This window comes from Staurois parvus, unplaced genomic scaffold (genome assembly GCF_062004578.1).
Source record: "Staurois parvus isolate SC_StPar_1 unplaced genomic scaffold, SC_StPar_1.0 ptg000682l, whole genome shotgun sequence".
NCBI classification, from domain to species: Eukaryota; Metazoa; Chordata; class Amphibia; order Anura; family Ranidae; genus Staurois; species Staurois parvus.
Genome location: NW_028318478.1, coordinates 11,115,074 through 11,140,416, shown reverse-complemented (window position 1 = coordinate 11,140,416; position 25,343 = coordinate 11,115,074). Strand labels below are relative to the sequence as shown.

At 44.8% G+C, this 25,343-nt stretch overlaps 2 protein-coding genes across 2 annotated transcripts in view; both read right to left on the bottom strand.

The window, feature by feature from the left end:
* Nucleotides 1–3,739, bottom strand: part of MAPDA (N6-Methyl-AMP deaminase) — a 34,186-nt gene extending 30,447 nt beyond the window's left edge. Inside the window, exons 1-4 of the mRNA XM_089652349.1 lie at nucleotides 3,601–3,739; nucleotides 2,115–2,245; nucleotides 1,725–1,785; nucleotides 1,461–1,545 (exon numbers count right to left, since the gene is read on the bottom strand). Of these exons, the coding sequence (XP_089508475.1) occupies nucleotides 1,461–1,545; nucleotides 1,725–1,785; nucleotides 2,115–2,245; nucleotides 3,601–3,648 (325 nt within the window). The 5' untranslated portion in view covers nucleotides 3,649–3,739. The remainder of the gene's footprint in view (nucleotides 1–1,460; nucleotides 1,546–1,724; nucleotides 1,786–2,114; nucleotides 2,246–3,600) is intronic.
* A 3,145-nt stretch (nucleotides 3,740–6,884) lies between these two features.
* Nucleotides 6,885–25,171, bottom strand: TM2D3 (TM2 domain containing 3). The gene is made up of 6 exons (XM_089652469.1): nucleotides 24,985–25,171; nucleotides 16,651–16,743; nucleotides 15,225–15,382; nucleotides 12,808–12,988; nucleotides 11,690–11,765; nucleotides 6,885–7,740 (listed from the first exon to the last, which is right to left on the bottom strand). The coding sequence occupies exons 1-6, from the start codon at nucleotides 25,064–25,066 to the stop codon at nucleotides 7,575–7,577; spliced, it is 756 nt and encodes a 251-aa protein (XP_089508595.1). The 5' UTR covers nucleotides 25,067–25,171; the 3' UTR covers nucleotides 6,885–7,574.
* Nucleotides 25,172–25,343: the final 172 nt, after the last annotated feature.

Here is a 25,343-nt window from a genome sequence, read left to right as displayed (position 1 = left end):
ATGGAGCTATATAAGTACCTGTAAAAAAATAAATAAGCTTGGAACAATATAAGTATGCATATCTCATACTGGAGGGCCTATTGGGGCTGCCATGAACACTTGGGTTCCCCTCTGCCCACTGACCATGAGGTCACTTGCTTGGCATTGCCACCATTCACAGAACACCTTGTATTATTTTTAATAAAATCAATGCATTCTCTAACTGGAGGAGGTGGGGATTGTAGCATCACCGACCCTTCATTCCGCCTTGTCCAATCAGATAATACATAGGGGTAGATTTACTAAAGTTGGTGCACTCAGAATCTGGTGCAGCTGTGCATGCTAGCCAATCAGCCTCTCACTTCTGCTTGTTCAATTAGGCTTTGACAATGAAACCTTGAAGCTGATTGGTTGTTGTGCAGAGTTGTACCAGATTTTGCACTCTTCAGTTTTAGTAAGTAACCCCCATAGTATTCATAAAACAAAATACAAGGTATTTTATGCATGGGGCAGTGCTGAGCGACTGACCCTCGTGGTCAGTGAACCTGGACAATCACGGCTATCACTGTAGTAGTGCCAGTCATTACAGTGATTCTCTGCTTCCACATCAGCCTCTCAGGTATAATATATATATATATATATTTAGATTAGTCCAGCTTGAACCAATGTAAGTAGACCAATGTAGGTATGCAATAAAGATCATACCTGGAGTTCTGCTTTAAAGTGATATATTGCCCTACAGAATACTCTACATGTCAAACTTTGAAGGTCCAGTTTTTCCAAGACAGATATTTTGGAGTGCCCAGACACTGTTAATGTGAACTATGATGTCAACATGATGACTTTTACGGTCTGTCAGAAACTCCACAGATGTGTTTTTTGAGCTTCATTTTCTGACCCCCTGTCCACCTGATGCAATTGGCCAAAAATGGATGGAAATTTGGCCTGTTCAGCAGGGCCTGGCCAAATTCTGATCCATCTATGGGCAGGCTGCTTGTACAGAAGCCAAACTCTCGATCGACGTCTGTACAAACAGCCTGTTGGAAAATTTTCACTCGATCAGTGCTTCTGGCTATAGTCTTTCCACTGTCAGAATACACTTAAGGAATTCCCCCATCCACCTCAAACGTGTGTACAGTGGAATCGATTTTTTTTTTTGTTCAACCCGCTGGTTGATTGAAAGAAAATGAATCATGTATGGCCTGCCTTACTCTACTGTTCGGGTTTTTCTTTATTTTATGGAGAATTTGGTAAATGGAGCAGAGAAGTGACACTCCATAGTTAAGGGGATGCAGATCCAAGAGCGTCAACAAGATCTCACTGATGGAGCCCAATAGATGTAGGACAGTTGGGGTTTAAGCCCACCAGCATGCTGACCCACAATCAGCTTCAGCCAGTAATCAGCCACATGCTCACACCCTTATAGACTATGAGAATATAAATATGTTTGTAAACAAAAGAGTAGCAAAGAAGATGTATACCTGTGGAGGTCTCTCTTGGCGTACTTCTTAACTCCAAGTATTTAACACCGTCTGCAGCAAACTCCTTAATAACATCTTTTGTAACCTACATTGTCAATACATCAACAGGCAAAAGTCAAACACACCCAGTTCTGTTTTAGGGCTCATTCACAGACCATTTCAGTCTATGCACATCAACGCAAGGGCACATAGAAAGCAACATACACCAATGCAGGTGAGATACAAACAAGTGAAAATATTATCCACAAAATGTGCAATATATACCAATAATATATCTTCAGCTGTATCTGTTATCTGGTGGATTATTCGAAACATCTGAAAACATCTGCAAAGCAAATAATAATATGTTATAAATGAGATGTAAACATGTCAAAGGCAGTAACATCAAATTCACATAACAGTATAATTCCAATTTTCAGCCATCTATATAAGTAAATGTAGCAATACTAAATATAAATATTTCATAATGCAACAATAGTTCTTTGTAACAATGTGAACTTATTCTAAGCAGATGTAAATTATGCATTAAAAAAAATGCACAGATAAGGCTGTGCTCCCAGCTACAAAATAATAAAAATGATATACAGTGACCAATGTATATAGGACCAATGCAGCACAAATATTAATTGAAATACCACTGGAAAGGAAACATACTCCTCCAAGGTTCTTTTCTGTCCCTTGTCTATCATGGTCATCCCATTCTCGACCTGAAGATGAGGTTTTTGAGCCATCAGTTTCTTCATGGTGGAGGAACTTATTGAACCATTTAGATGGGCATGGAGCTCCTACAGCAACAATAGATATCACCAATAAACATAAGCTTTAGACCAGGCAAGTCAAACTCAAATGTGAAAGTGGAACAAACCTGTATTTGAGAACCACAAACTGAAAACACTATTTCATTATTTTTTAATATTCAAAGCAACTCAACCATCCATCCATGTCTCCATGATTTTTTTTTTTTTGATAAATCACTTTGAAAAACATCCCCCCTAAGTAGTGGCGTCACTAGCAGGTGCGGGCCGCACCGAGTGACACCACCACCGGGGGTGACACCAAAATGAAAAGAAGAGCTGTCAGTGGCTGTCATCCATCCCAGTGGAGTGTCCCCCGTCCTCCCCCCGGGTACTGGGGGGCTCCTCATCCCACCTGCAGCCCCAGGAACAGCTATGCCATGTGAGGGGTGAGATGTCGGGGTCCCGGCAGGGGGGGGGGGCTGTCCGATCCCGGGGATTACAGCAGCTGCTGCAGGCCAATTCACACCCTGCCTGTCCCTGATACACCGGAGTGGAGCCCGCCCCCCCCCCCCTCTGATTGGGCGGCTCCTACTCTATATGTCAGTCGCCCCTCTGCATCACACATCACTGGCCGGTCCCTGCACAGGACATCCTTCTATCTCCCAACACAGAGCCCGGGACCGGGGTGACACCACATGTTACCACACCGGGTGACACCAACCCTAGTGACGCCTCTGCCCCCATGCATTTCTAGCCACACCTATAGTAAGGGATGGTTCAGGTAGTATTCACTTCCTAGAATCCATCTGCCCTTCGATCAGACATGCAGGCAAGAGGGTGTGATTAACTGAGTACGCAGCACCTCCCCTCCTCCAAATGAAAAAAAATATGCCCAAGAAAACTCCTGGGACACCACAAAACGTATTCACTCCTTCTGCCAAAACTCTGCTGCTCCCAGACGCAATGGCAGTGGGGTTTTTATTTTTCCTGCCTCTAAACGTACTGGAATGCACCAAAAATGCGCATGCAGAAACGCACCCGGAACGCATCTGGACTGACCGGCCCCCAAACACAGTGTGAGGGCATCATATTGCCTCCTGCCAAACACCTCTGAAAAGTGACCTCAACATGCTCTGTAGTCCCCCTGTTCTTGTACATTGGATAATACAGAGGGGAATGGGAACATTGGAACATGCCGATCTGCTCCATACAGGCTGATCAGAGGACTCAGAGGAGAGAGATGAGATCTCTGGGGGTCTATGTAGCAGGATTACCTGCAGTATACACACCGCTGACAGCCCGACACACACATCCCCCCCATTCCTGGACTGAACTCCTGATTGGAGCAGCAGTGAGGGGCGGAGCCTTTGGATTGGTATAAATAGTTATGTGGAGGATCTCACCACTTTGGGAAGGAGCTGATAGAAGGTGTGCGGATCCTCCCCGGACATCGTCCCGCTCCGATCACCCCGAGCTCCGCTCACATCTCCTCCGCCGCAATACTTACACAGCAAGGAAGGAAGGCACCCGCTGATTGGTCTCCTCTATCCTCCTCCTTATAGGCTGAGAGCTCTAATCCCGCCTACACTGCTGATACTGGAGAAGTGCAGATCATGTTAGGACACACACTCCCCTACACACTACATGTGAGGGACATGGCTCTGCTACCCGTACACTGTGTGTGAGATCTGCATAGGGATCAGTGTGAACAGCTAGGAATACACAGATCTACTAGTCTGTATGAGAATTCTGCGGCTCTGATCTCCAGCACACTGAAAGTAGAAGGCCAGCCTACCATCACTCCTGTAGAGTAACTCTTTCACTGCCGGAGCTGTTTTTGTTTACAAAATCACTTTAGTTCTGATGATCAAACATGATGTTGTGACAAGTAGATACCCAACATGTCAAAACATAAAACAGTAACAAGTTTTGATATCCTATGTATTTTTTTTTTTTTTTATAGGCGACACTTTAACTTAGGTTGGAGTCAACCGGAAATAATGAGACTAGAATTATTGGTCTCACTATGCCGTGTACAACGATATGTAACATGTAGCGCAAACGACATGTCCAAGTGCAGGCTTCCCTCACACATGCATTCACAGCGTGATTTTCAATTCTTGGGTGGAACTTTACATTTTTTTTTTTCTTTTTTAATAAACTTTTTTCATCCATTGGGGAAAAATTCCTCTGTGATGATTTTTGGGGAAAGGTTCCCTTTAATGAGACATCAGGGGTCTAAAAGACTCCTAATGTCTCACCTGTCCTATAATAAAACTGATGGAATATAGATCACATTTCATCAGCTTCTTCCCCAATTCCAGCTGGGGAAAGTGAAACGGACCCGGAACTGATATTTTAGGCCTCCCTTTCTGGACAGTAAGAACAGATGGTTGTTGGCCTCTCTCCTGTCTACCCAGCAGCACCCTCCATGCTTGTCGACAGAAGCAAGGCAGGGTACAGCCATCATTGGGGTGTGTGTGGAGGCAATCAGCCAGCAGTTGACAGCCATATACCAATGCCACCATGCAACTCATGGTGTCACTGAAAGGCCCCATGCTGGGGGGGGATGACATCATGAGTTGCATGGTCTCACTGGTAAATGGCTGTCCATTCCCAATGCTGGTTGAAGAACAACCCAAGTGTGCACAGAACCAGTTAAACACCAGGTATTACACAGATACATTGTTCCAGCCTGGTACAACATAGAATATGCATATCTCATACCTGATGGACTGCTGGCAATCACTGTAGTAGTCGACCCTACTACAGTGATAGCAGCGATCATCCAGATCCTGTGTGAGCGGCTGCCCCTCTGCTCACTGACTGGGGGGGGGATTGTGGTGGGCACTCGCTCTGCATCGCTGCCATTCATAGATTGCAGTGTATTTGAATGGTGAATGTTCTGTGAATGGTGACAGTGCAGAGCTAGCAAATCCCTGCGATCAGTGTGCAGAGGGGAAGTCACTCGGCAAAGAACCTGAAAGATCATGGCTATTACTACCGTAGCGTCAACTACTACAGAGACTGTCAGCTTCCCATGTGGTCCCTCAGGTATGAGATATACAGTACCTCTGCTGTGCTAAACTGAACCAATGTAACCGTGCAATACAGATCATATCTGGAGTTCTTCTTGATAAATGTATGCGTGACATCGGTGCACACTCTGGTTGTTCAGCAAGCAGCATTGGGGACTGACAGTCACTTACTAGTAACACCATGTAACTCATGCCATGTACATATTTGACAGCATTAGAGCACAGAAGTGTTTCCCAGTCAGGCTTTGCAATCACAAGACTTAGCAGGGGGTTGCTGAATGACACCATGAGTTGCATAGGGTGGCTAGTAAGTGTGGACAGAAGTCACACCTGGTGCATGTATTTATCAAGGTACAGTACATGTGTTATATGGCCATTTAATCTTCATGGAGCAATTCTAAGTTGAACATCGACATTATAAAGAGCCAAGAGAAAATGAAAAGCTGGATAACAATCCTGCAGAATAAGAGTGACTGTCAGGCACAGCTACATTGGTTCATCCCAGTCTGCTGCCTTTGCAGCTTAAGGGAGGAGAGGCTGGGGGATGAACCATGTTTTTACCGCCAACCACCAGTGTGAACAAGATCTAAGGGAGGAGTATAATCCCTTTCAATTTTTTCATACCATCTGTGTCCCACTGGGAAAAATTTCCTTCTCTTCCTGTCCCACAGCATCAACAGGAAATGAGTGAGCAAAATCACTGATAGTCACCAATACTAGTGTCTTACGTTTGGCTCAAATATAGAAGACTCTGGGAAATGTAAAAAACTCTGCTCTCACTTTATATCTACATGAGTTTTGGTGCAGTGCTTGGTTACTTCCCACTATTTTGTAGGAGCATTCATAAAGATGAACTGAACCACATTATATAATAAATATCACACGCACTTTCCTACACCAAGCGCTGCACTGCCTCTAAGCACTGTAAGAGCTATATGTAGCTTCAGCTACATACAGTACACAGTACCTGCTTCCAGCTGTGAGACAGAGACTTCCCATCTCACCTCTGGAACAATACAGATTCAGTCTGAGCAGGCTCAGCCATTCATAGACAGCTTTGTATTCTTCTAAGCTTCCTCTAATTGGCTGAGTCAGATTGTGACATCATGAGCCTGCTTCTCCACCTTAGCCAATCAGAGGAAGATTTGTAACCATTCACAGGATACAAAGCTGTCTATGAATGGCTGAGCCCACTCAGACAGACTCTGTATAGTTCTGGATGTGAGACAGGAAGTCTGTCTCACAGCCGAAACCCAGCATTGTGTACTGTATGTAGCTGAAGCTACATATAGTTCATACAGTGCTTAGAGTCACTGCAAAAGTTATTGAAGGAAATATTTTATTTGGACCAACTTGGCCAAACAAACTATTTAATATAAGAGGAAACATGGAAATCAGCTTTAAATATCACCAATGCATTAAGTTAGAAAATATATTGTGCATATTATAGAAATTCTACCATGAAAAGAGAAACATTTTACCCACAATTTCTACTAATCAGCACATTTATTGATAAAGCATAACATATCTATTAGGAGATGTGTGTGTGTACAGCTCCAGTTTAATCTATCCATTCATCCTAGAATTACCGGATTTAGGACCTACATGCACAAGAGAAAAAAAAAATGAATAACAATGCACACCTAAGATGTATTTACAATAAATATTTATTTTCAAGTATTCTTTTGCATATACAAGTGTAACAAAGAAAAAAGGAACTTGGAAGTTATAGAGGTTTGGTTTCATTCTGTAAAAGCTGTATGACAAAACAAAGTCGAGAATGGTTTTGTTGTAGAACCAACCTGGAGCCAGCTCAGCTCTATTTTTCTCAGCTCTCTCAGTTATGAACTCATTTGAAAGCAAAATGGAGTTGGGGTTGCAATCTTTCCCTCCAGTACTGTGGATAAAGGAATTCAAGTGTGATCGTGCATATACATTTATACTGTGCATTCCCTAATTCCATGCAATGTGAAAAAGGCCTAAACCATATCAGATAGGAGTAACATTTTTGTTCTAATTACTATTGTATTTGGAAACTCCAAAGCTATTAAACACAAAGAATAAGGTTCAAACAACAAAAATTTGACAATACAGAGGTGCCATCATTCAAACACATAACAAGCTCAGAGGAACTCTTTTCTTACATCAGTTCAAAGAAAGGAAAACTGGAATCTTTTAACTTAAGTTCCAAGAAGCATCAAAGTTTTTTGAGTCAATTTGACCTTAATGAAAAGGCAGATTAAGTACAGATACTGTACATTATATAAAATATACAAAACAGAACAAACTGAAGCATTGTGAAAAAGCTGGGGCTTGTTCTCTCTTTTGCAGCCAATAAGCTAAATATAAAGAGATCCATCTGCAGGTCCAACATATCCAACACAAATTAAAAACACATCTATCAAAGTCCAAATTCCCAGGCCTCCAAAACTGAACAACTTCCCTAGTCCTTCTCTCCACTGGCCCAAGTAAAACCGATCAGCACCAAATCCTCCAAGAGTGATACTGCAAAACATAAAATTGGAAACATATGTAAAACATACTACATCCATGAACAGATTCCAATAATGATCCAAGAGCATACAGAAATATTAAATGTTCTAAACATCCACTGGTATGTGATAGAAAGCATATCTAGGTCTAAAAGCAAATGGGCTTTAAAGTACACCTGCTATAAAAAATATGGGGGCTGCCATTGATGACCTGCCTATAAAAATGCAAGTTGCCTGGTTGTGTCTTCCTCCTAAGGCACAGTGTAAACATACTGCAAATCAGAATTCATTATCTTCATGCTTGCTCAAGGTTAGTTGTTAAAATATTGCACCAAAGTAATTCGTGAGAAGTCAGTATTGGTGGCCTCTATTTGTTTTTCATGACAGGTTTACATTAGAGACCCTGTCACAAACTTGATTACTAGTAAGACTGCAGGAAAAAAAAAAAAAGAAGAAATTTAAAGCCAAACTTAAAAATTATCTCTCAGTGGGGCTGTACTCACACTACAAGGACCTTGTTTAGGTCTAGGGGAACAATAAACGAGATTTGCTTACCTGAACCTCCTTCCTGCTGTTAGATCAGTCCCTGCAGTGTCTGCTCCCCTGTGCTCCAACAAGCAAGGATCCTGACATCAAAGACCAGAGCAGGGTCCACGACCCTGTACTGGACATGAGGACACTAAGGCACAGTCCACCACTGGATTGTGAGGGAGGACTGCCTGCTGGGGGTAAGAAAAATGGTTTCTCCTATCCCCTTGACAAAGCACACAATTAACCCTTGCAGTGCAATTGCAGCTCCATTGCAAGGGACAATTTAACATTTTTCCAGAGTTGGATTTTAAATCCTTACTTGCGGTGTTTTCCTTTCAATAGTTAAGTATTTGATTTGCAACGTGCCAGAGTAATCAATTCATAAGCAGAGCCCTCTTCTTCCTTGCATCCCACTGCCCTTTCCTCTTCAGGGTGTGCCAAATTATTCTCCTCACCTAACTACATAACCTTTATACAGCTGCCAGGCACAGGGTGAAGAGGAGAAGTACAGAGCAGGGAAAGGAAACCTAAGCACTGCAGCTATGGTAAAAGTACAAATCCCATGAGACATTGCAAGATTCACAGCCACAGGCATGACTCCCAGAGGCATGATGAGATTTGTAGGTTTATCATAGCTGGAGTGACAAGTTTGCCTAACCTTGTTATAGAGCGTCACTTAAGTAACAGCTCTGAGTCTGCTGACATCACATCCAAGATGGCAGCACCCAGCAGCAGCATCAGGAATTTTGGTTGGCTAAACAAGGGAGGCCTTTAGAGCTAAATAACATGCATACAATACATTAAATACGACAAGATGCTCTTGTGCTCTACGCTATATTATTTGTGCTTCTTGTCTACTATGGTGTATGTTATACGATATCTCACCATTTATCTTTTTTATTACGATGACTCTTTTGTAGTAACTCATGGTCACTTTTTGCTCTTCGAGATCAATAAATAACACACATATAATCCTATTGGAAGATTGCTGTCAAAATGAATGGTCTGGCAACAGGGTCTCTTTAATCACTTCATCTCTCACACTTGTACACCCCTATTTATCTGAGAAATTTCTACATTCTGCTATGTGTCTCTGACAATTTTATCATTGCCTCACAAAGTAATAAATATATCATTTTCTTAAGACAAGGCTTTCTTTTGATATCTTGCAAAAACTATTTTTTATGCAATCCATACACCATAATACCAAAAAAACCCCCAAAAACACATTATAAAAAAATAAAAAATAAAAAAAAAACACTTTATTTACGTGTGATAACACTCGGCGTTAACAGAAAAAAAAAAAAAAGTGTTATGGTGTATAAAAAAAGTATGAACATTATCGTATATTTGTCTTTTTTCAAATGACACAAATTATGAGCATCACCACATAGTTATTTACAAATAAAATGAGGGTTTTTTTTTTTAATTTTGTGGGGCAAAAAGAAACAAAAATGAAATGTAGTCCTGTGGTACGTCGATGTGTTGCTGATAAAAAAAAAAAGGGAAGGTGAAGGCTCCATGAACACTGAAACTTTTATTCTATTGGCAGCAGACATTTAGCGCTTGGACATTTATACATTTCATTGGTCAGAGTACTTGCCATTGAAATGAATAAACGCCCAAGCGTTAAACACAGTTAGCACTTAGGCATGTTCACACACGTTTTTGCTGCAGTTAGTGTTTTTCTCAGTTCTCAGGAGAGGGATGTTTAACTGCCCCAAAACTCTGCTGCTGCTAAACTCTGATAAAAGCTTATGTGTACATGGCTTTTATGGAGTTGAGCTCAGAGGCTTCGGCAAAAAAGAAAAAAAAAAAATGCTAAAAGCTCCAAAACTCATGTTTAAGAGCAGTAGTCTGCATGAGGCCTAAGTATTACTTCTTTAATGATTAGAATAAAATAGAAGTAAAACAAAAATAAGTCAGCAGAAAAATTCTAGCTATGGGAAAGGAGGGCGGTGGATGATGGTGAAGTAAGGATTAAAGCGGAGCTGCACCCAAAAGAAGTATTGGCACCTTTAGATTTTGACAGGTACCCGCTTCCCACTTTTGCTCCGGGCAGCTAGGCGATTGGAAGCAGAAGTTCTCCTTGACAAGTCCCAGAAGACTGTGGGACCATTCACAATGTGCAGCGTTGTTCAAACATGCGCAGCAGGCACCCAGCTGTGAAGCCACAAGCTGCCACAACTGGATGCCCACATTTAAGATGCCGGCACCGGGTACAAGAGGATGGCAGGTGAACCCAGCTGCGGTGAGCACACCACTAGATCCTGAGACAGGTGAGTGGCCATTTTTTTTTCAAAGTTAGCAGCTACTGTTTTTGTAGCAGCTGACTTATTTTTTTCAGAATAGATTGGAGCTCCGCTTGAATTAGGGTTAATCAGTAATTTAGGATAAATTAAGGGATAATAAAATAATGGGCTCTAATAGGAACAAAATGAAAAAAAAGTCAGGTTGCTTTCACAGACAGTATATTTAGATGGAAGCTCACTCCATTAAAATTAGAACTATTGTGACAGGAGTCACTTTGGGTGGGGGGCCCATGGAACCCAGCTCACTTTGGAGAGGTGGGGAGACCCTTGTCTCACCTCCCCACATCCCACATGTGTAAATCACCCTGTGTCTGTTAGGAGTACAGGGTGATCTGTCTTAATATTGTGTGAGCTTTGTCTCAGACTGTGTAGACATGTTTAGGAGATAGGTGGGGGGGGGGGTTGTTAATTGTTCAATGTTATGTGGCTGCATCCCATTGTTCTATTGTTTGTCTGGCTTGGGAGCAAACTATTATGGGATGTATGCGTTTATGTGTATAAGCTTAGTGGTGGGGGGTGGGGGGGGGGGGGGTCTCCAGCAGCCCTCCCTCCTGATGGGACTGTCTGCTGGTGTGAAGTTTGAATACCTGTGTGTCTCTTGTTACTAAATGTAGATTGCCCCGTCCTGTGCCATTATGGGTGTCTGTTACAACTATGGCCTTCCTTTAAAACGTAATGTTTTTGCCTCAGGTAATTAAAAGTGCAGCTACACTAACAGTCTTTTTAGTCCCTCTGCAAAGTTCCAAAAATACCCGTTAAGCCTGCCAGTGAAGTCCACTTAACGAAGCTTGTGTGGTGTGGCAAGGATGCTGCACCGTTTCTGAATTCAGAGCAGAGTTGTCACTCTCATGGAGGATGTGCTGGCTTGCACTACAGAGGGGTGGGGGAATATCACAGGGGGTTGGCTATCAATCAGAACCTGGCCAAGTCCTGCCCACAGCATCGTCTGTAGCCTAAATCAGGGGACGGTTTAGTAACATTTTTCATAAATGCTGAATTAAATTGTGTGTGTGTGTTTTTCATACCTGCCTGCAGGTTGACCTTTTGTTCTATAATGTTGTATGAAGGATAAAACATATGCAGTAGTAGTTTCAAAATACAACAAAATGTTACCATTACCTTAGTGCAAGTGCCGTGGACCATTTGTAACCCCCGGTCCAGTTACAATATAACATCTTTGGGAACACACGTCTACCTGCAAATTAAACACTACATATTACTAGCTATACCATGTTGAACATAGAAGTTTTTGAAAAGTTACCTTTTGCCAGAGTACACGGCATGTTTACACACACACACACACACACACACACACACACACACACACACACACACACACACTTTTCCTGACACCAATAGAATAATAGTGACAGGGGAGGGCACAGCCTGTGCTTGACAGCCTCAGCTCTGTTTCTGTGTGCTGTATAAAGGGGGGTCCCTTCCCTCCAATCAGCTCTCAGAGCTCCCCTGACTGATGTAACTTCAGCCCCCCACCCCCTGCTTTTAAGACCTGAGAGATCCTGTGTAAATTCTGCACTTTGAGTAGATGTAGGGGAAAGACAGCTGTAGATAAACAGATACAACTGTAGGAGGATTTGTTTCATTTCTGTGTATCACCTGAGGCCAGTCACTTCACTAGGTATATGTAAGAGGTTACAACCACTTTAACTTCTGATAAGGTACTGAAGAATCCATATTTATATATACAGCCAGCCTGAGTGGTTTACATAAAGACTGGAACAAATGGTTCTGTTCTATTGGGCTGTATCTGTGCAGTACTGAATGGAGGAGAAGCAGTTTAACCTTAAACTGTGTAAGGGGTTCTTTACTGTCAGAGAAGCAAGGATAAGAAACCACTTTAAAGAATCTGTGGTGTAAGCTGGATGGGTCGTTATTTAAAAAAAATAAACTCTCAGATGGGCATCACACACACACCTTAGAGCAGATTTTAGTCTATTCTGTTACTACAAAATAGTCTCTGAAAATGCTCTGCGGGTGTTCATATTTTCTGGGAATGCCGTTTAAAGGAAATCTAAAGTTTTGAAAGCTTAGATATTAGATACACTCAGTATCCTAATATGATTAGATTAATGACACATGATAAGCTCTTCAATACATACAAGTGCATGGTGAAAGGTTACTGTATCTTTAAACAAGCACAATATACTTCTCCGTCACGGTCCTGTGTGTGCTAGTCCTTGACATAATGACATAATCCTGATGGTGCGTTCACATACCTAAACAATGCACATGGTCCTTTACACTGCAGGTGGCATTGTAACGTTGTCGAGGACAGGCCACAGTCTTGCAGATGCTGGAATTAGATTTACTGCACTCGTAATCGGAAGGCGGGAGCTGCCAGCAAAACTGACAGGTCATGCTTATAGTGAAATTTTCCTGTCTTTGATGGTTGTCATCCTGTGCACAAAATGACGATTAAGGTCCGTTAGGAGGATACACAGCTAATTAAGCCCCTGAAGACTATACATGTAGTTTAATAGGTATGAAAAAAAAAACAAAACAGAATTTTACAAACATCTGTAACAAAAGGATGTCTGCCATATCATGGCATAGTAGGGATGATTTACTAAAACTGGAAAGTGCAGAATATGGTAAAGCTGTACATAGTATCCAATCAGCTTCTAATTTCAGCTTTTTCAATTCATCTGTCATACAAACCTGGATACTGATTGCTTTCTATGCAGAACTGCACCAGATTTTGCACTCTAGTTTTAGTAAATCAACCCCAGTGTCACCAGCAGCAATAAAGTGATGTGGTAATGTCATGATGTTACCACATCCATCTTCAGAGACATGGCCAGCCAGCAGAAATGTTACTTTGAGCAAGCCTTTCCAATGTCAATAGATCCTGCCTACTGTCCCAAAAGGAAAAAACAGTAGAGAAAGGTACATGACCAAAATGAATGGATTCTACTACTACTGTAAGCATCACTAATGGTGCCCAACATTGCTTCAAATGTTTTGATTCAATGTGCAAAACAAATCCGCAAACAATATTATAGCCATTACTTCCCATCCGAACAATTTAGACTCCATTTCAGATTCAATCAGACCAAATCAAACTGGCCAGCATTGATCAGCAGCGCTGAGATACTTTGATCACGGCTATAATCATATTTTGATTGGTCAGTGTGAGTGTTATCCAGTTCCCGCCCGCCTATTACAATATGATGGCAGGGCGAGACTTTCATTGTTCCGGATGGACAGCATATGATGTCCTACTGAAGCGTGCCTTGTACGCAGCTGCAATCTGTCACCTGCTGTTTCTACCGGACACAACCGATGACAGATCACTGTACCAACCCACTATCGGTACCACGTGATTGCAGTGACAGCATATAACATGACAATTGTAAACAATGAATGGCTTTCTTTCATACCATTCATTGTGTACAATTGTGTTGTTAGCAGCGATTGGTCACAGTGATCACTTGGTACAGAGCCAATTACAGCCCATCTGTACCATGTGATTAGCTGTGGCCAATCACAGCTAATCACAACAATACTTATTGAATTCATTGATTTAATTCAGTAAAATGCTTGCCTATAGCAATGAAATTCACTGCTATACGCAATCATAATGTGTAAAAAAAAATAAATAAAATAAAAATCCTGATCACTTCCCCAGAGTAGTACAAGGTTACTATGGTAACATTGTATTGCCCTGGTCACAGTTTGTTAAAAAAGAAATAAAATATTCATAAAAAAGAAGAAAAAAATGTAATAAAAATAAAAAAACAATTGCAACTTCAAAAATTTTGCCATGCCTCTTACTAAATACCTCAGACTGTCTCCTTTCAAAAAAGGGGTCATTCGCACTGTCCTGACATTTTCGGGCCTCAAGAAATGAGGACATCAGGATTGATCGATTTTCAGATATATACCATAGTTTGTGGACAAAGAAATGTAGCAGAATACACTTTGGCCTAAATTTATGAAGAACAATCATTTATTTGCAAAATTTATTAAAATAGAAATGAAGAAAAACATTTTGTTTTTCAAAATTTTCAGTCTTTTTTCGATTTAGCAAAAAAATAAGCCCACTGGTGAATAAATACCAGCAAAAGAAAGCTCCATTTGTGTAAAAAAAATGATAAAAATGTCATTTGGGTAGTGTTCTATGACTGCACAATTGTTATTCATATTGTGACAACGCTGAAAACTGAAAATTGTTCTGGGCAGGAAGGGGCGAAAGCGCCCGATACTGAAGTGGTTAATGACACCCCAAACGCAGGTTGCAAACGCAGTGCATTTGCCTGCACCGGATTTCATGTTACAGTAGTGCATACACTACTTTTGGTGCAGTCTGGTGATGAAAGTGCACTGCACCAGGATCACTTGTGAATCGCACAGGATAGCACAGCGCATTACTGTGCAATTTATGGAGGGAAGCGGCCCTAACAGCCCTGGCTTCAGCTCTTTTTAAATGATGGAGCTGGAACAAGTACAAACTGAGATACAAGTATAGAGAGCAAGAGTAGAAAACCAGAGGAAAGGCAATGACATGGGCAATGGCAGAGAAATGGCAGGGCAACAGCAAAGGCAAAACATTTAAACAATGATACATGATATACTCATTAGATCTAAGAATGTATATTTTCAAGCTTTCAACATACATGTAGTATTTTCTTACCACACACATAACATGAGGTTTAGATGTACAGTCAAAAATGACAGGTTTTCCATATATACAAGAATGGTTTGTTTTGCACGTCATACAGTCAGCAGGTAACTTGGTGCAGAGGTCATTGCTTGGACATTTAGCTATATAACCAGGAGTCGGTATGACTTCTGAAAAGAGAAAACAGTCAAATTTAGGAAACAATGTTTCTTCTATTATCCAAAATAAAACTCATTAGGGGATATATTCTTTATGTATTATAAACATGTACATGACGGATTGTAAAAACTCCAAAACTAGATGCCCTGTGTACTGATGTCTCTGCGCCGTTACAATATTTAAATCTTCGGTTTAGTTAAAATCAAAAGCTAAGCAGCCTATGCATTGATCATTTTTTTCATTCAACCATTGGGTTTAAACGAACAAAAAAAAAATGATCTGATTCCTCCATCCATTTTATGTGGATGGGGGAATCCTTTCCACTGTGGTATTGCAATCTGACAGCCATCCCCTCCATCAGAATACAATGATTAGTGTTGCCAGCTATAGAAGATGGCACCGACTGTTCAGAAAAATATCCGACAGGCTGGTTGTACACAAGTCAATTGATAGATTGACTTGTGTACAACCAGCCTGCCCATACATGGATCAAAATTCAACTGGTCCCTACTGAACCAGCCGGATTTCGATCAATGTATGGCCAGCTTTGGACTTACCGGTTACTCTGTTTTCAGGAAATCACATAAAAGAGCATGACTCCACCCCAGAGGCATGAAACACAATAAGAAGGACTTTAAAAGGCAGCGCCCATTCTTGTCCAAAAAGCATTTTTTTCACCAAAATTAAAGTGGTTGTAAACCCTTACATAAACTCAGTGAAGTGACTTGCCTCAGGTGATACAGAGATGAAACAAATCCTCCTACATACGTTGTACCTGTTTATCTGCAGTTCTCTTTCCCCTACATCCATTCAAAGTGAAGAATCTACACAGGATCTCTCAGTTCTGAAAAGAGCTGAGGGAAGGGAAGCCCCCCCGCCCCCCCCTTCACACAGCAACAGAGCTGACGTTATAAATCACAGACTGTGCCCTCCACATCACCATTTTTCTCTTGGTGTCAGAAAAATTAATCAGACGTGACTCATGCTTATAGCAGATTAATGAGGCAGTGGACTTAAATGACACTCAGTACTCTGGATTGAGACAAGTGTATACTATAGTGGGATATGAGCCCATATTTCATGTCTGAGGTTTACAACCACTTTAAGCTTTAAAGCCAAACACTAGCTAAAGAATTAGATATGCACCATGCACTACTTAGTGTAGGCAATGAATAAAGATCTGTAAAATACACCCACCCCCACAAAAAAGGGGGACATGGAGTGCATTTCAAAGTTCACACAGATCTGTGTGTGCCAACCTGGAGCTGGTAGTACTGACCTGTAACTTTGGTGGTAGGTGGAACAGACGATGATAAGGGTTGGTCTTTCAGTGCCTGCGCAGCAGCTTGGAAGTGCTCAAAACTCAATGATCCTGAAAAAAGTATTAGAATGTTTAGCATATGGTGCTTTCCAGTTAACAGAACAGTATGGCACAATGTTTGTATTTGTATTTTAAAGGGTAAATCTTTACAAAATGTTTACTCTTCTTTCACTGAGATTCCACTTAGACTTACTACCCTGTTAAAAAAGACCAGCAATTACATTATTCATTTTGGAAGTGGGTAAATCTTAAAGCTTTGGATGTGCAACCAAAGGACCAGCCCATCTCTCAAGACCGCTGTTCCATTCCTCATTTAACTTTCTGTCTACAGTAAATCCCATTAGTTTCTCCCTGGATATTTCTGCCATATAGCCAAGGGACAGCTGTTACGATGCTAGGAGTGAAAGTGCCAACCTAAAAGGAGGAGAGAATATCTTACCGTTGTGGTCCCCTGAGATTTTATAAAAAGATAAGTGCACTTGTGGTTGATACTTTTCTTAGGGCCCCCTTCTGCCATATTACATACTTACCTGAAATGCAAGTCCCCGACAATCTTTGCTGTGTGACTTTCCTGATGTTCATTTTGTAAAGCGCTGTGCAAACTGTTGGCGCTATATAAATCCTGTATAATAATGTTGTGTATCAACTCTACAATATCTACCAATCCCTAATCCTCAGCCCATACAGTCTGAACTCTGTTTATTTCAATAGGAGAGCCTGTCAATAGTTTGACAAGCTAAATACAGGCTTTCCATTGAAGTGAATTAACTTTAAAAAGTCAACCCCCTCAAAATGAACCCTTTTTTTAAAAAATAGACACCCAATGTGATCAATTTCAAAAGAATTTGGCAAAAAATGTGAAGAAACAAGCTGGTATTTAGGGGGTTAAAACATGGCACTTTGTAGCGGTACACAAGAGAGGAGGAGGTCACATACAGATGGAGGATCAAGATGAGAGAATATACAGGCCAGCCACTACAGAGATAGGATGGAGATGGTGTGTTCAGGACATCTTTCAATCAATTAAAACCCCTCATTACCATAAACCTGCTGCTGGCATGTGTTAACGGTAAACAGAACAAAGAGAGGGAGTGAACCTCCGTAATGGGGGCACAGACAGCAATAAAAACCTGACGGGTTCTAAAATAAAATAAAAAGTTATGCCTTTAGGTATACTTTGATTATTGGATTTATGTAAACTCCAGAGAAGAACACAGCACTGTGGTGGTTGTAGTAATGTAACTAGGGGGTGTACCTTTATTAAGATAAACTGTGAGTACACATAAAAGCACAAGCCTGTGGTTTGAAGGGGATGTCTGGGTCTGGATGGATGGCCCGTCCGCTCAGAAAGAATGCAGTGTGGTGGTGAGATGAGATGCCCCTGTCAAATGCAGGGACCACGTGATTGCGGCGTCTCGGGATTGCGTCACCTTTGATATCCAGGAGATGGAGAGGAAGACCAACATACGGCCGCAAGCTGAACAGCAAGGCTGGTTACCAGGACTTGTTTCGTGCGCATGCGCTTCATAAGGGGAGCATGGAGAAGAGACGGAGCCAGTCTAGGATCAAGGTGCCAGTGTTTACGTATGATTTTGGTGATACCCCGGTGTGCTACACTGAGTCCTGTGACAAACCTCACTGTGTTGGATTGGTCTCGGGCTTTGGTTTTAGGTGCCTCATTAGACCCACCATGTTTTATAAAGGCTTCGTCAATCAGGGTAGGGGGAATAACCTTTTTCTAAAAACTTAGCTGACAACAGGGCACCTTGCATGTGGTAATCATCGAGCCTAGAACAATTCCTCATCAACTTATGGAATTGGCCATTTGGAATATTGTTCTTCCAGGCCAGGTGACGACAACTTGAGTAGTGTAGATACGAGTTGCCCCCGTAGGTTTTATGTGATTAGTAGTGCAGATCTGACCATCTTCTGCTGATAGGTTTAAATCTAAAAAGACAATATTGTGTGGGTTGAAAACATAGGTGAAGAATAACCCAAAAGTATTGGAATTACAATGTTCCACAAATTATAAAAATGTATCTAAAGCGCCATCCCAAATCAGCAGAATGTCGTCAATGTATCTACCAAAAGGCCTTCTGCTTCAGCTTGCGGCCATATGTTGGTCTTCCCCTCCGTGTCCTGGATACTGCGGTGACGTCATCCCAGGACGCCACTATCACGTGGTCCCTGCATTTGACAGGCGCATCTCATCTCACCACCATACTGCATTCCTTCTGAGCGGACAGGCCGTCCATCCTGACCCAGACACTCCCTAGTGGGTTTTTTACATTACTACATTCACCATAGCGCTTTGTTCTTCTCTAGAGTTACTGGATTCATCTACTTGATGTTAACAGCTGCAGTGGTTACTGTCCAGTGAATGCACTGTATAGTGTGATCTTAACGTTTTGGTTCTTCACTGCGCTTCAGAATATAGAATCTACTGAATTTATGTAAAGAAGCAGTAACTGCAAATATAAATCCTCCAATTTAACCAGTTATATTTACGTTTCAAAAATCCATAATATTTTAATGTTTTAAACAACTGTTTTTCCAGCTCACGATTCGCATGCGCAGGGCAGAGCTAAACAATCACAAAAGGTGATACAAGTCGGCAACATGCAATGATAAGTCAGTGTAGTTCTAACCATAACCAAGGAAAGCTTGTAGAAAAATCAAAACCAATGATACCATCATCGTCCAATTGTCCTTCAAGAGGTAGTAATCCCCACTTATAAGTATCAGCCTAAAAAGAGGAAAGAAGGAAGTACACAGATTGAAAAGTCAGAAAAGGAAGGGTATCACGGACCCAGGACTGGCATGGGCAGCAACTATAAGAGGTCATAACTGGTGGGAGGTAAGACTGGGAAGGAATAGTTTATCCAGGGTTCCAAAACTTTGAATTTCGGATGTGAATCTTTGAGGATGCTGGACATCGGTTCATTGATCATCATGGCAGTCATCCAGGTTTTCAAACCCTGAAAAGCCACACAGGAGGTCTTCCAAGCCTGAGCTATTGTATGTTTGGTGCAGATAAAAAGATAGGAAGCCAATTTCTGCTGGGGTGTGTAAAGGCCCAGTGTGGGGCAATCTGGCATCCTTGCGCACATTATATGAAACAGCTTTTGCAGCAGGCCAAAAAACCTAGACCAGAAACCTATCAAAATTGGGCACAGCCCCCATATATGCAGAACGTCCACACACTGACCACAGTTCCTGAAACACCTGTAACTACTGAGGTAGCTGTTAGCAATCTGACCCAGTACCACCACAGGAGAACTTTGTAGGTGGCCTCTAGGGTAGTGATATTGAAAGAGCACTTCGCCACCATCTTCCAAGTCTTGCTCCAGTCCTCTCCCTCGAAAGGTGAATCAAGATCTCGCTCCCATTGAGCCACATAAGCAAGAGATGTTAGGGAAGTTCTGCTGTCAAGAGAGGCATAAGTGTCAAGATGAGACCAGGGGATCCCAGAGAATGCTGACAAGTGCTCAAAGAACGTTTTGCAATAAGGATGTGTGGAGGTGTGTCGGAGGGACGAAATCCAATGTCGTAGTTACAGATAATGGTAGTGTCCCTGTTGTGGATCTTGTGTCTCCTGGAGGGTCTCCCAGGATGGAAATGAGCAGGTGGTTAGAAAGCTGTGCACCTTCATAAAACTGTGACAGGTCCACCAGGAGAAAGAATGAGGGTGTTCAAATCTTGGGGGTAAGATGATTATGAGTGATCGGCAGAAGAGGAAGAAAAGGGGACATTAGGTTGCCCAAATATCTAACAGTCCCACGTCCACAGGCTATGAAGCATAATAGGGCTCAAAGTCAAGGGGCACAATTTATGTGGAAGCAAAAGCAAGGAATGCAAGGAAATCGGGGCACAGTTAGGCAGTTCCAGAAGTACCCAGAGTGGAATATCAGTCATGGAGTGGAGCATGGACAGCTGAAAGCTTTGAGCCACCAAATAATATTTGGAAAAGTTAGGAACTCCCAAGCCACCCTGCAGTTTATGAGAATATAAGGTAGATCTGGAAACTCTGGGGCGATTAAAACAATAACTGTTTTTATATTCCTGTGGTTCCCTACAATCCAGGATTAAGACTGAAAGGAAACAGGCAATAAGCAACCAGCATTTTGTTCATGGTATGATGGGAAGGGGCTGGGTGATTAGAGGTAAGAACACAGGGGTCAGTGTGCTGCTCCTTCACTATCCAATTACAGCCCAAGATGCTCCCTGACCAAGGTATATCTCCAGAATTTCAGCTGAGGAAATTGAGGTCCAGTTATTGAAGTTTAAATAGGAACTAAACATATACATACACATCCATGTATAGAGGTGACTCAAATGAGATGGGGGGGCCTCTCATGTACAGAGGTGACTCAGATGTGATGGGGGGAATCTCATGTACAAGGAGGCCTCCCATGTATAAAGGGGAATCGGATGTGATGGGGGGGGGGGCGCTCTCATGTATAGAGGTGACTCGGATGTGATGGGGGGGGGAATCTCATGTAGAGAGGTGACTCGGATTTGATGGGGGGCTCTCATGTAGAGAGGTGACTCAGATGTGATGGGAGCTCTAATGTATAGGGAGGCCTCTGTTGTGGGGGGGGGGGTCTGTTATGTATAGAGGTGACTCTGATGTAATGGGGGGCTCTCGTGTATAGAGGCGACACGGATGTGACGGGGGGCTCGCGTGTATAGAGGCGACACGGATGCGACGGGGGGCCCGCGTGCATAGAGGAGACTCGGATGCGACGGGGCGCCCGCGTGCATAGAGGAGACTCGGATGCGACGGGGCGCCCGCGTGCATAGAGGAGACTCGGATGCGACGGGGCGCCCGCGTGCATAGAGGAGACTCGGATGCGACGGGGCGCCCGCGTGCATAGAGGAGACTCGGATGCGACGGGGCGCCCGCGTGCATAGAGGAGACTCGGATGCGACGGGGCGCCCGCGTGCATAGAGGAGACTCGGATGCGACGGGGCGCCCGCGTGCATAGAGGAGACTCGGATGCGACGGGGCGCCCGCGTGCATAGAGGAGACTCGGATGCGACGGGGCGCCCGAGTGCATAGAGGAGACTCGGATGCGACGGGGCGCCCGAGTGCATAGAGGAGACTCGGATGCGACGGGGCGCCCGAGTGCATAGAGGAGACTCGGATGCGACGGGGCGCCCGCGTGCATAGAGGAGACTCGGATGCGACGGGGCGCCCGCGTGCATAGAGGAGACTCGGATGCGACGGGGCGCCCGCGTGCATAGAGGAGACTCGGATGCGACGGGGCGCCCGCGTGCATAGAGGAGACTCGGATGCGACGGGGCGCCCGCGTGCATAGAGGAGACTCGGATGCGACGGGGCGCCCGCGTGCATAGAGGAGACTCGGATGCGACGGGGCGCCCGCGTGCATAGAGGAGACTCGGATGCGACGGGGCGCCCGCGTGCATAGAGGAGACTCGGATGCGACGGGGCGCCCGCGTGCATAGAGGAGACTCGGATGCGACGGGGCGCCCGCGTGCATAGAGGAGACTCGGATGCGACGGGGCGCCCGCGTGCATAGAGGAGACTCGGATGCGACGGGGCGCCCGCGTGCATAGAGGAGACTCGGATGCGACGGGGCGCCCGCGTGCATAGAGGAGACTCGGATGCGACGGGGCGCCCGCGTGCATAGAGGAGACTCGGATGCGACGGGGCGCCCGCGTGCATAGAGGAGACTCGGATGCGACGGGGCGCCCGCGTGCATAGAGGAGACTCGGATGCGACGGGGCGCCCGCGTGCATAGAGGAGACTCGGATGCGACGGGGCGCCCGCGTGCATAGAGGAGACTCGGATGCGACGGGGCGCCCGCGTGCATAGAGGAGACTCGGATGCGACGGGGCGCCCGCGTGCATAGAGGAGACTCGGATGCGACGGGGCGCCCGCGTGCATAGAGGAGACTCGGATGCGACGGGGCGCCCGCGTGCATAGAGGAGACTCGGATGCGACGGGGCGCCCGCGTGCATAGAGGAGACTCGGATGCGACGGGGCGCCCGCGTGCATAGAGGAGACTCGGATGCGACGGGGCGCCCGCGTGCATAGAGGAGACTCGGATGCGACGGGGCGCCCGCGTGCATAGAGGAGACTCGGATGCGACGGGGCGCCCGCGTGCATAGAGGAGACTCGGATGCGACGGGGCGCCCGCGTGCATAGAGGAGACTCGGATGCGACGGGGCGCCCGCGTGCATAGAGGAGACTCGGATGCGACGGGGCGCCCGCGTGCATAGAGGAGACTCGGATGCGACGGGGGCTCGCGTGCATAGCGGAGACTCGGATGTGACGGGGGGGGGGCTAGCGTGTATAGAGGAGACTCGAATGTGATGGGGGGGGCTCCTGTGTGTAGAGGTGACTCGGATGTGACGGGGGGGGGTGCTCGCGTGTATAGAGGTGACTCGGATGTGACGGGGGGCTCGCGTGTATAGAGGTGACTCGGATGTGACGGGGGTGCTCGCGTGTATAGAGGTGACTCGGATGTGACGGGGGTGCTCGCGTGTATAGAGGTGACTCGGATGTGACGGGGGTGCTCGCGTGTATAGAGGTGACTCGGATGTGACGGGGGTGCTCGCGTGTATAGAGGTGACTCGGATGTGACGGGGGTGCTCGCGTGTATAGAGGTGACTCGGATGTGACGGGGGTGCTCGCGTGTATAGAGGTGACTCGGATGTGACGGGGGTGCTCGCGTGTATAGAGGTGACTCGGATGTGACGGGGGTGCTCGCGTGTATAGAGGTGACTCGGATGTGACGGGGGTGCTCGCGTGTATAGAGGTGACTCGGATGTGACGGGGGTGCTCGCGTGTATAGAGGTGACTCGGATGTGACGGGGGTGCTCGCGTGTATAGAGGTGACTCGGATGTGACGGGGGTGCTCGCGTGTATAGAGGTGACTCGGATGTGACGGGGGTGCTCGCGTGTATAGAGGTGACTCGGATGTGACGGGGGTGCTCGCGTGTATAGAGGTGACTCGGATGTGACGGGGGTGCTCGCGTGTATAGAGGTGACTCGGATGTCATGGGGGGAGCTCTCATAGATAGATGTGACTCGGATGTCATGGGGGGAGCTCTCATGGATAGAGGTGATTTGGATATGATGGAGAGGCTTTCATGTATATGGGGGGGGGCCCCGGACATGAAGGGATGACTGATGAAGGGGGTCCTTTGATGTGAAGTTAATTTCATCAAGGTGGTTGTGTGCTTCTTCCCAGGCTCAGGTTTCCTTAGTTTTTACATTGTAGACTGGGGGGCCACTACTGAAAAAAGATTGAAGCAATGTAGGGATACAGTAAGGGAGGGTTATAACTGTCAGGTCTGTCCCATAGCTATAACAGGAAGTGAAAAGAAATCCCTCCAAAGTGAGTGGATCGCTGGTTGTTACCAGAACTAGTGTCCCCATTGGAAGATTTCTCGTCTGTTCCTGTTCTGCAGACAACCCAAACTTTGGGACTTTCCTTAATTTTCAGTGATAACAGTCACCAGGACAAATAGAAAAAGCGATAAAAACCTGAGAGGGGATCTAATCCCTCCCCACAGAGCCCTACAGCATGCAGAGTCTGCGTTACGCCTCTCCGGGGACCCCAGCTGCTGCGTACAGCTGCCAACCATGAAACAGAAGATGGCGCTGTAGGCGGCTATATGGCGGGTTGCATACAGTACACACATGGACGTATGCTTCCTACATAAACAGTGCGTGATCAGAACATACATGCTCTATGGGATCCGACCATACAACTGCATACAGTACACACATGGACGTATGTTTCCTACATAAACAGTGCGTGATCAGAACATACATGCTCTATGGGATCCGACCATACAACTGCATACAACGTACACATGGACCTATGCTTCATACATAAACAGTGCGTGATCAGAACATACATGCTCTATGGGGTCTGACCATACAACTGCATACAACGCACACATGGACGTATGCTTCATACATAAACTGGGTGTGATCAGAACATACATGCTCTATTGGATCCGACCATACAACTGCATACAGCGCCATCTTCCAGTTCATCTCAATGTGTCCCGGGGAATGATAACACACTGTGTACAGCCCTGTGTATGAGGAACACAACACCCATCAATACAATGACATGCCTATAGAATGGGTCACCTCATGACTCCTCCACACTCTCACATCAGGTCACTATGACAGCAATGAAATCCCAACCCCCACCCTATGATGAGGACACACAGTCCTGTCATTGTACCTTCCGCGCTACAGGAAGAGGAAGGCCCACATGTAGCCCACCTTGTACGGAGACCACTTACCGCGCCCAGAGAACACATACAGCTGTGAGAGGAAGAGCACCACTCTACACAGCCGCTTCAGGACAGCTGACAGTTCAGCCATGTTGCTGGGACAAGGAGCTTCCTCTGTGCGCACTGCGCAGCCGCACGGAAACTGCGCCTCACGTCTCGTTCTAACAACCGGCAGCTGTACATGGGGCGTGGCTGTGTATGGAACTCTCGTGTAATGAGAATAGTGGGCGGGGCCGTGTGCAGAGCTCAAGTGTATTTCGTGTAGTAGGCGGAACTGTGTATAAGAGCTTCCGTGTAATGGGCGGGGTTGCGTAGGGAGCTCAAGCGTAGTAGGTGGGGCTTTGTAGGAAGCTGAAGGTTGTGGGTGG